The 12,067-nt window shown below is 40.9% G+C and overlaps 1 protein-coding gene across 2 annotated transcripts in view; it reads right to left on the bottom strand.

Annotated features, from left to right (window-relative positions):
• Positions 1-12,067, bottom strand: part of LOC126404249 (inactive ubiquitin carboxyl-terminal hydrolase 53-like) — a 33,812-nt gene that overhangs the window by 17,304 nt on the left and 4,441 nt on the right. For both annotated transcript variants that reach the window (XM_050067335.1, XM_050067334.1), the window contains exons 2-8: positions 6,863-7,555; positions 4,064-4,156; positions 3,742-3,876; positions 2,251-2,364; positions 1,256-1,338; positions 919-1,003; positions 517-663 (exon numbers count right to left, since the gene is read on the bottom strand). In XM_050067335.1, the coding sequence (XP_049923292.1) occupies positions 517-663; positions 919-1,003; positions 1,256-1,338; positions 2,251-2,364; positions 3,742-3,876; positions 4,064-4,156; positions 6,863-7,006 (801 nt within the window). In that variant the 5' untranslated portion in view covers positions 7,007-7,555. The remainder of the gene's footprint in view (positions 1-516; positions 664-918; positions 1,004-1,255; positions 1,339-2,250; positions 2,365-3,741; positions 3,877-4,063; positions 4,157-6,862; positions 7,556-12,067) is intronic.

Genomic DNA, 12,067 nt, shown 5'->3' with positions numbered 1-12,067 from the left:
CCCCTGTCTCAGTGACGTCTATGCAGCCCACATGTTCCCTGAGACAGGCATGCACACACACACACACTCAGAAAAACACAGAAATGAGGGGAGGGGCTTTCTGACAAGCTGACCAAGGCCAGCATGGGCTTTTTGATCAGAGGCGCTGGCCAACTGGGCATTGGGCGTTGACTGCTTACGCAACAGCCCCGACTTACAGAGAAATAAATCCCCACTTTATTTCCCACATATGTTCGACTGCACCAAAATAAACTGACTCTAACGGCATGGGGGGAAAAATGGCAGCTGTGTGAATGAACAATTTCCAAAAAGACACTGACAAACTGAATAATGTCTCGAGAGTTACATTATATCCTGCTGGATATTTAATTGTTTCATCTGACAAGGTCAATGACATGCTCTAACTGCTGGAATTACTGGCCACAAAATATTATGGAGAAGTAAAATAAAAAGATAAATAAATACCGAACTACAAAGCGTAAAATGTGCATAAAATGTTGGTTAAAGCAGACTCACCGCAGAAAGACTGAGATGAGGCCCCAGTGAGCGAATAAGCTCCTCTGTGAAGTCGGACTGGTCAGAGTCCCAGACAAAGCCTATGGTAACTATTTCTGGGGAGTTCATGAGGACCTGTCTTATCCTAATCCTCTGGCCACAGTTGCTCTAGAGAAACAGGACAAAGACACAGAAAGAGACTGTAGTTTCACTCACAGGTACAAGAACAAAGTTAATATCGAAAACAAATATTTGAGAATCCCTGCACTCCCAAAGAAACGTTATTCAACAGATAACGAAGAAAGCTAACAGCTTAATTTCTGCTGAAATGCTTCTGCGGGACACAAGTGCATTTGTTACACATTGCTCTTCCAAGGACATGAACTGTGTGCTTATAAAAAACACTCTGCGTGGGCCACTTACTGGACAGTTTCGAAGGTCCCCTATTGTACTTGCTACTTGTAACAGCTCCCCGAATGACACGTCTTTGCGCTGAAGCGTCTGTTGACTGAGAAAGATGAGAAGTATTGTCAGCAGACGTTTGGGAAAAACAAGTGAGTAAGAGGAAGGGAGACAGAGACAAATAAAGACTAAGGTATGTGGAGAGCGCAAACTGTTGAGTGTGAAAAGTCAGCTAAAAAGTTAAGTTATGGCCTTGTGACAAATGTGCCGAGACAGACATGAAAGGCGAAAACAGAGTGGAGCTGGACAGATGACAGTGGGGGGAGGCAAAGAAAGTCTCATATTGCCTGTGCCTTACCAGAGTGTGGTGATGGAGACATAATGCACCAGCTCTGTAAACGGCAGTGGGTCGGAGGATGCCCCACAGTGTCGGCACACAGACTGCAGAGGGGAGAGAGATGGAGAGTGATAAGTACAAAAAAAAGATACACAGGTGTTACTTCAGCATGCATATCTGCTGTCAAGGACTAATTATCAAGTCAGCAGGTTGTTTTCTAAAAAAGTGAGATCAGAAATAGTCACAGCTAGAAAAAACTAAACAACAAAAAACCCTCCTTAATTTGTCTTTGACCTGTCTTGCTGCTTTTCTTATTATCAGTTAAATACTGTGGGCTCTGTGGTATCAAATTCAAATGACTGACATTATCGGTGATCCAGTTTAATATGTGAAGTTATCAATCTCCCTCTGACCAAGGCAATCCTCATTTAGGCCTTGATAATGTTCGCCAGATTGGGTGCCCTGAAATCGAGGTGGAACCAAATCCACTGACTGTGCCCCTGAGGGATTTAGTCCAAAGGCGCATTATCTGTTTGATTCCGAGATAGTACTGGTTTGGGACAGGGACAGAGTCAGTGATGGGCATCGCAGCCGCGGGGAAGGGTGGTGTTGTGTGTAGCGCTGGAATTTATGTGTACACCATCTGTGATTTATCTGGTGCTGCTGCACTGTGGAATCTGACCAGAAACACCCTCCTTATTCCACTGGGGCGACCCAGTATCAAAACATGACGGATTGGATTTCTACTGTCTCAGACAGTGATTCATGCACCTGTCTGTGTGTGTGTGTGTGTGTGTGTGTGTGTGTGTGTGTGTGTTGCTGCTTAATCCTAACACTGGCAAGTGTGTTCAGATCATCCACACGTTACTGTAGAGGCTGTGCTAACAAACAACTAAATAATAACATCAACAGCAAAAAAATATAATTAAGACTGCCTAAATTAACACATTTTAACACCAACTTTTTTTGTCCAAGCAATACATAACATTTCTTATGCTTTCTAACGCTCTACTGACCTGCTCATAAAGTGACATAGCAAACTTCTGATGCGTGATGCAAGACTTCGAAGTGCAGGCATCTTCTGTCTCCTCAGGCACAATGTGCAGGTGGATCCTTTCCAGTATGTTCTCCTGTGACACAACAGGACATCCATCAGCAATGAAACAAAATATTTCCTAACACTGTTGTTGTAAAGCTACGTCTTTACAAGCGCCACAGGCTATTTTTTCTTTAAACTAAAATACAGCTATTTCCGAGAGCAAAACTGCAGTGCACTGGGACACACCGTTACATATCAAGAGTTCAATTTTAGGAGTCACGTCGTAAACCTGACAGCAGAAGGAACACGTTTAAAGAGCAAGCCATACTCTATTTTAGCTTCCACCTGTTTCTATGGAGCGCTTGTGAGTTTATAAAATATTAAGGCTGCAAGGTAGGCCTTCAGGCACAACTTCACAGACTGTTAATCTGACACTGGCTAAGTCCTCAAATAAATTCTGCACTGGCACGCTGCTGCCAATGCATTACATGGTGAACAGTCAAAAGCAAAGATCTGCGCGGGATTAAGAATTAAGATTGTCTACAAAAGATAGCAACTTCGGCACAAAGCTTCAGTCTTGGATGAAAAAAGTTACTGTTGAGTTTTTGCACAAGATGCCTTGGCAGATGAAGAAAGAAGAAAAGCACAAAAGTTGCTTTCTCTGCATCTACAGTAACTTCATTATATGGTGTGTAACTTCTCATCTGAGTAGCAAAGTGACTTCATGATCACACTTGTAGAACCCAGTGTTCACTTATAGTACAGTCCTCTCCACTTCTGTTCCATAAACATAAGATTCTCTCTCTTGTTTATCCATTGCTGAGTAATTGGACTTCCTAAGTGGATAAGTGAACAATGATTGCGGGATAAAATCAGGATACATCTGTGCTGTCTGGGTATACTGTTATTAAGAAGTGATCACAAGCGCGAGACAAAGCTAATGAATCCTGATGGATGAGGGAAAACAAGGTTGAAAGACAAAGGATGAAAAATGCAGCAGGATCTGTTTTATATTTGATGGGTCAAGTCAAAATAAAACTGAAACACAAATAGATGAAAATTTTACTGCAGTTAGGGAAAAACAACCTCTGAACAAACAACGCATTGTTGTGCCAAAAAGAGCAGAAAACGTGGAACTGATGTGTAGAAAAGATGAAGGATGGAAAAAAAATCGACTTAAAACAGGCCCAGAAATGATGCGACATAATATGGTAGCACAAAACAGAGAGGTTCAAACACAACTCCAGCGCTTATATAACCTGTCATGATGATATTTAGTGGCTATGTGGCAGGGGTTGATGGGAGGGGAAGGGAGGGACAGAAGCTCTTTCAGTGACCTCGCCAAACAGTTTGTTGCAGTGCATTACCCGAACTGTGTGGCGGGGTAACACACAAACAAACACACATCCCTCCTCTCCGTGTGCGAGGCTCCCTCGCTCAGGACAGCCGCGTTGCCACAGGAACTTACAAAGCACTCTGCGGCATCATCCATGAAGCCCAGCTGGAAGCGCTGCTCGTCCTTAAAGGTCTCTGCCAAGGCGTTACGTAGGTTGTCAGAGGGCAGGGCGCGCTCCCGACTGTGCTGGAACTGGGAGAAAATGCCCTGAAGAGGAGAACAAGAACTTGTTTGCACATGGACTATGGGACATTCTGTTTATTAAAAGCAGCTGTGTCACCCTCCCTGCTCGATACACAGTCTGGATGTGTGACCCTAACAGCCGACACATTCATAATGACAAACAGAACCTTTTTGTTAGCTCCCATTACATGTGTTTCTGATTGTATTCTACCTTTAATGCACAAAAGATGCAGGATTCTCCCAGACAGAAGTGTCCAGGTAGCTGCCTCAAGCTGCGTCTGAAGATGTCCAGCTGCCATAGTACCTACACAAGGGAAAGAGGAGGTTACCTTCTTTACAATACAAACACTGACCATGACATTAGGGTGTAAAATCTCTCATGTACAAAAACCTGACACCTTGGGCCTATGTTACATATGGCAATCAGACATTAGGAGAGAGTCTCCAAGGTTATGAGGATGAGGAGTGGGCGACAGGGAACAACTCCCTTACAGAAGCAAAGCCTCAGGTAATGATCATCTCCAACCAGCTCATCAGTTGCCTCACCCTCTGAGTCACAGTCTCCGAGAGTGACCTCACTGTAGGGCTGACTGCAATAATGAACTAACTCACCAGCGAGTCAAAAGCAACCTTTCAGTACTTTAACAAACTGCTGGGAAGCTGTGATGAATTTAGAGAGTGACGAAGCTTTGATATTTCTAAATAAATGATGGTCAAATTGAAAGAGGGTGGAACATGGTGGGGGACGACAGCAACAAGTGAATGAATAAATTTAAACAAGCATGTGCCATAATGAAAGCAACTTTAGTAAAGAGCACCTCATAATATGACTATTTTACACATCACAATTTTAAGCTAAAATCCTTTTCTAATGATGGTAACGTCTGTCAGTCCACCACTTCCAGATTGAAAAACCTCCACGAAATTAGAGCAACACAGGTAACACAATATAATGCATTTGAATACAGCACAAGGCAAACTGCTCCGACAAATCCTGATAATTAATCTTTAAAGTGAAATCTATTGAAAAATAAACAAATCAAACTAGAAACTGCATCACACAGGGCTGCTTTACACTTTTTGTAATCAAATTCAATGCCATTTAAGACCTTTTTAGGCCCCTGAAGTATAGAATTTCCACAGTAAAACAAATTCACACGAAGGCTTCGTGTTTGAAGAGAGTAGGGTTGGGATCCGGATCCGGTTCTTTTTTGGAACCGGGTCCAGAGTTCCGGTTCCGGAACCGGTTCCATCACATTTGGCGTAACGGTTCCTGCAATCGGTTCCTAGATTGTTAAAAAAAAAAAAAAAAAGGTCACGTGCATTTCAATTAGAGTGCGGCACGGGCCGCATATTTCTGTCCGAACCCGACCAAGCCCGACATTACTTAATTACTAAAGCACTGAGTTTGTGTCACACAGTTGTCATGGTTACAGGCTATTCAACAGGCCGGGCGTGCCTGCTCAGCGGAGAGGGAGACCTCCGTGTTTGCGACGGGAGCGGGCGACAGGAGCGGGCGGCGGGAGGTCCGACGCTTCCAGCGAGGGGAGAAGGAGAAATATAACAAAATGAGATAAAATAGGAGACACCCGTCTCCCTCTTTTATTTAATTTTCAGCGTTTAATCAAGGCGGAGGCTGGCGGCGGGAGGTCGGAGGAGCGGTAGAAACAAACAGCCAATGTGTGTGTGTGTTCTGTTCAGGTGTTGTCACGTAAATAACAGTGCCCAAGCATGAATGCATGTAAGTATTTTTTATTACATTGTTGTGGTTAATTTTAATAGTGTTACTGTAGAAATCAGAGAATCACTTTTTGTTGTTATATATTCTCAGGGAGATGATACAAGCTCTAAATCTGAAATACACACCACACACAAATGTGTATTTTCATCTAATTGTACTGTGCAACAGTTAGAATAAAGTTTTTGTATTTGTATGATTGCATTTGTGTTTATTATATACTTGTTTAAATATAGCAAGTATAATGAATATAATATAGGAATCGGTAAAGAATCGGACCGTTAAGAAGGAATCGGTAAGGAATCGGAATCGTTAAAATCCTAACGAGTCCCAACCCTAGAAGAGAGGTATTTTTTATTTATGCCCTTATTTATTATTTTTGTGTCTTCTCATAAAGCGAAATTCATGACACATGCAAGGAATTCTGTCTTCTTTAAATTAGATAAAACTGTGTTAAAAAAAATTAATATATAGATTTTAATTACAATTTGCTTGGAACGGTAAATTTTGACAACAGTGTAAAACAATAAAGCTCTTCTTGTTGTTCTCGCACTCACAGTGTAGGCTTTAGTTTATCCTGCAGATTAAAAAACATACACATTACAGTATATCTTCCTTATCTCTGCTCTGAGTCCGCTCCTCTTCTTGATGTCACATATTAGCTGTTGCAGCTACGCACTAACAGCCATCAGAAATAACAGCGGGCTTTGTGTCTTCTCTGAACACCCCCTGGCCAATTGTCTTAAGTTTAGCATCATTTGTACTGTCCTGATTTGTGAATTTCTTTAATCCTGTCACCTTCGTGAGAGCAGGTGGCCTGTGGAGAACCACTCAAAACATTACAAGAAAAAGAAAGAGCTTGACTGAGTCGCAACTGAAGACCAAACCATATTTAAATAAGTGAATCCTGAGGGGAGGTATTTCTCATGCAACTAGGCCTCACCTCAAAATTCAAGACTGACCATACTAAAAAATAAGGGTTTGCAAGACATTTTAAATCCCAAAGACTTTTTTAAGAATCCACAGAAACTCTACTCGCATTACAGTTCATGACAAGAGGCCAACACTTACTAATTTGCCAAAATTAACTATTAAGAAGTCGATGCAGTAACTTAATAAGAGGATGCACAAGCTGCATTGATTCCTGCTCACGAGACTTTGAAATAGTTAATTGCTTCCTGCATCAACATTTACATATTTGATAGCTTAATCATTAAAGAAATGCTGAATTAAACCCAGCCACAAAACAACAAAGCAACAGGACAGACCTACCTGCACAGCACTGTTGAGGAAGCAGCTGTTCTGGCCCGGCTCGTTCAGCAGTCCTTTGGTCGGGGCCAGAGACAGCATGCTCCCCGGCTGGTACGATTTCCCCAGATTGCCCCCCGGCTTCCTGAAGAACTTGACCCATGCCATTGGATAGTGGGGTCTGCCTTTAGACAGGTGGGATAGTCAGACGGCGACGGGGCAGAGTGGTGCTGGGATCAAATCCCTCTGCCCCTGAAGGAGTGACTCCCAAACAGTCTGGGGCTAAGTTATTCCACAAGCTGCAGCAGCTGCCCTGCTACACATGGGCTTCTAGTCCATGTCTGCAGCCCACGTAGAAGATCCTTTTACTGTGTACACTACTTCAGAAGTTTAAAAAAAAAAAAAAAAAAAGATTAAAAATCAACACGGGAAATTACAACCCAAGTCTTTGTATTGGGAAGCCTTTGATGATCAGCGGTCTGATACGTCTGATGAGATGCGGTTTGTTTACGGAGCAACGTGCCTTAGTCATCATGTAGTCTTGACGGCTCTGCACAAAGCTTCATGACAGTTTTAGAAGGGATTGTGGACCCCTGTGAGCAAAATCTGCCACATGGTCATGATGCTATTGAAGGCATTTAGCTGTGGTCAACTGTCCCTCTCAGAGGTCTATCCATGGTGACGGTTTATCCTGGCTGGACAGCAAACAAGGCTGGGCTGTTGGAGAAAAAGAAAGAATGAGATTAAATTAGATTTTCTTTGACATTATGGAGTTTATGATCAGCTACTGTTTCTTCTAGTGTGTGATCACTATGCTTTTCTAGTATGTTAATTGCTCCTTTCATTGGAGACCATTTTGGGTTTTGAAATTTAAACATCCACTAGCCATTTGGCCAGTAAACAATATCGCTTACCCTGCACAGTGCATCTAAGACTACAGTCTTCATATCACTGCTCATTCTAGGTTAGAAGCCAAACTAGACTTTTGAGACAACAAAGTTTACACATTAACTTTTACAAACAGCCTTTGCACTGGAGGCGTGTCAAACTAAAGTTGGCCACAGCTGCAGTTGCATATTAACATTCAGACAGATTTATTTCAATTTCCTAAACAATGGTGACAACAGCCAGGAAACATTTAAAAGGAATAAAGAAAATTCTGACCTAGAGCAGACTTTATATAAACATGTTTACTGCAATTAAGCTCATATTCATTTTGAAATTGTACACAAATAATAAAATAAAAATAAGGGTGGCAGCAATATCCAACGTTAACTGCTGTAAAACTCTACTGTTACTACCGACACATCTTCCCCAGCTCTTAGTATTGGTAACTGCTGACCACAGTCTTTCCACCGTCTTGATATTCATATGACTGGAAGGCAACAAATTATAAATTTTCACTATTGAGTAATCTGTTTCTTTTTTATCCACTTAAGTCTAGAATATATCAAAATGTGTGTGAGAGGCAACTGAAGCTAAATAAAATTAAGTTTTAAAAAGTGCTTATTTTGCTGATCAACAAATAGAAAACTACAAAGGTCTTCATTTTACTATCATGTGAACTAACCCTAACCCTACCTGAGACATGCTTTAATCATAATCACCTATATTAATCTTCCGTTAAAAGACTAACTGCCCAACAGCCTTTTCCCTATCCCAAAAGTAAAGCAACGTCGTCTGGGTAAACACTGCCATGTTTCCATGTGTTTTAAGTTTGCAGTTTTAGCTCCAGATGAGAGCCCACACTAAAGTTGTTGGTCAGCAATTTGTGGCGAGAGTTTCAAAAATTTCCATATAAAAAAAAATATTCCCTCAAGTTTCTTTTGTGTCCCGTTTTGTCAGTTTTCCCGGCATTGTCATTCTTTTCTAAACCCAACGACAAAAGAGTGCTGGCCTGACCTATTTTTAACACGAGATGAGCAGTGGAGGACATTACAACGAACCACTGAAGATGCAGTTCAATTTATGAAACTTGCAGTCTATGCAGCTTCAACAGCATAGTGAGAAAGACCAAGAAAATCTGCAGTGAATGTGCACTGTGCACCGATGACAGCAGCGCCGAACACAGACTACTTTGAGAGGTATGATGGATGAATATGTTTGGGCTGAGTGAGGTAGTGGAAGTCGTGTCTATGTTATTACAATAGTGAATGCTCCAAGAGGTACATACTGTATAGTCACAGCCTGGAAGTTTTAATGTGTTTATTGTGATTTTTATAGGATATTTATATGTCATTCTAAATGATGCAGAGCTTGTCCTGTGACTTTATGGAAAACTGAAGCAGATGTACTTTTTCAGCACCAAAAAAGCAACAATGAGCAATAGTTCCTTGTGTGATACATGGTGATTCACCCTTTTAGTCTCCAACACCTAAAAAATAACCCCAAAGAATAAACCTCAAACATTTTGTTATTCAGAGTGAGGACAAAAAACTACTGCCCTACTTTGCACAAACAATGAAACTTCCCTCTTGTGACAGTCTCCAGGACCACATAAAGTTTCAGCCAAAACCAGTCGGACAACATTTCTGCCCTGGTATTTCAGGAATCTTCAATGGCTGATGAAGTTGTACCAATGTAACCTTACAGCAGGTTAATGGTGCAACCTGGAGTTTAGTATTTACATGTAGAATTTACAGCCATCTTTACATGATTCAACTGAACATGCGAATGTGTCTGCCTCTGTGCTTTGTGACTGAATTCCATTCCAGAGCAATTAGCTCACAGTTGCTTAAGAGCTGCTGTTTTCGGATTAGTTTCAGGGCTGGGGTGCAAGAGGAAAAAGCTGTGCACTCCACCTTGAGCAATGACATCGCAAGCCCCGACATGTTGTGTGATTCATCATAAGCCATGTTCAGGAACATACATGAACATCCACTCAAGTAAAACCTGTGTAGTTCAGATAATGCACAATGGCCAACATGACCATGTGGCATCTCCTCCACATCAATTTGCCAGCAAGCAAAGACAAAGCCACACATCCGCATGTCCACATTCCTCAACATCCACTTGATGGCACCGAGAATGAAGCCAGTGCATGTTTTGTATTGTGACACTGCTGACTGCTGGTCCTGGAAATTTGATTAAATTATGGTGGTCCACTTGAAAGCTGCCAAGCTCACTTACGTTGAGCTATCTTTTAGCCTGAGCAGAATTGGCACTTGCTGACTACAATTCAATTACATCGTTTTTCAAAGATTATGCTCCGATACCTTAAGGCAAAACGCACCATTTTAAAACTCTGGAATATAATACTACATTCCCTTTAATATGTTTGCCCTCACTTAATAACAAACATCACTTTCACTGTCATTTAATTTTCTTTTATGAGAACTCCTTAACAATTCTACCACATCCGTTCCCCCCCCCACAAGAAATTAGAAAACATTCCAGGCTTATTAGATTAAGCAAGACACCTTTCATCTGACAACATCATGTGACTGGCACCATGTAGTGTTTGCACTGCAGGACAGGCGCACATTTTTAGACACAGACTGGCTGAGTTACAATCCAGAGAGGTTAAAGTGGCGCGTGCTCAACTGACCTGTGAGCAGGGACACAGATAAAAGACTGGAGAGTTGGAAAGATTGATGCACATTGTCTGAACAGGTGGTTATGCTGATATGAACATTCCTGCTGTATTTCATATGCTGCGGTTTTATTACTTTTTAATAAAAGAACTATTCTCAAAATTGAAAACAGATCCCTCATAATTGACTTCAAGTGAATGCAGCCGTGTGATATATTGGCCCCCTTGTTTATAAACCTAGGTGGAGAAAATGATTCAACTGGCAGGTCACAATCTTGTCCAGGAGCCAAGTTTACGTCATTACCTAATGTAAGCCAAGACGGCTGTTGACACCCTTCCGGTTCAAGTCTTAGTGGTAAATAGAACATTTTCTTTAGGCTGATTTCCTTAACTTCGGCCTGATCCTCACAAGTTTGTCCTTTTTTTTTTTTTTTTTCATATAACTCTCTAGGTTCACGCAATGGGTAATCAAAATGAACTCTGGTGTCTTTCCTGACTTCAGTTAACCTAACATTGGTGATTCCTGGACAAATGGCTAACACGACTCTGGTCTTTCAATTCAGCTATGAGCTCAAGCACAGGAAAGACGCCAAGTCCTATTACGTGCAACACTGACGGATCAAGAGCATTGTATTTGATATGAGATGAGATGAAATCATTGATCCCCCTGGGGAAATCAGGTCATAACTGCCGCATAAAGTAATATTCAGCGAGGTACAAGACATCAAATTGAAGCACACCACTTAAATCATAAAAAGAACCAATTGAAATAGCAGAAAATAGGACAACAAAACTAATTTTCACTGTGTAGATATTTATCCTACATTACCAGATAATCACAACACAGTGGAACACTTTGTACCAATATAATCTACAGAACGACTATTGTGAAACACAGAGACATCTTCTGTTTCATCATTGCAGCGATTGATAACAACAGGCTTCACTAGCATGAAAACACAAATTGAACAAGAACTGTGTATTCCATTTAATGCTGATACTGAGAAAAACTGTCCTCCCAAAATTCATCAGAAACCCTGTTTTACGACCAGGGAGGAGAGCTGGTTGTACTGCAAACATTTGTTATACTTGCAAAACTTTAACTTGTCATGGAAAGCTGAGTCTTTGTAGCAGTTTGTAACAATTTCTCTCTGTGCTGTTATTTACTTATTTTATTTTGAATGCTAATGCTATATTTTTGTTCATAAATTGATTCAATGAGAATGATGACAGCATTTTTCCTCCTATATATTGTATTTTCTTTTTTTATACATCAAATCTGAAATGCTTTTTGAAAGTTTTAAAAAAACGCTGCTTGCAGGTTTGGTCGGTGGAATTTTCTTCTACAACTGGGGGACTCAGACTGTACTTAACCATCTTTTTAAAACTGAAATGCTGCATTTAATTTGCAAAAGATGGCTGGCAAAAACACTAGATGTACTAATTCTACTTCAGGACTAGGGTTGCAATGATAAATCAGCTAACTGATAAGTTGTCAACTATTTCATTAATCATCAACTAATTTCATTAACTGGTTTGAGTAATGTTTGAAGGAAGAAAAGTCAAAAATTTCAAGTGATTATTTTCCAGTTTCTTTACTCCTCTATGACAGTTAACTCAATATCTTTGGGTTGTGGATGAAACAGGACATTTGAGGACATCATATTGGGCTCTGGGAAACACTAATCGACATTTTT

The sequence above is a fragment of the Epinephelus moara genome, chromosome 17, assembly GCF_006386435.1.
Source record: "Epinephelus moara isolate mb chromosome 17, YSFRI_EMoa_1.0, whole genome shotgun sequence".
Classification (NCBI taxonomy): domain Eukaryota; kingdom Metazoa; phylum Chordata; class Actinopteri; order Perciformes; family Serranidae; genus Epinephelus; species Epinephelus moara.
Note: the sequence above shows the minus strand (reverse complement) of the source record. Positions and strands in the feature narration are given on the sequence as shown.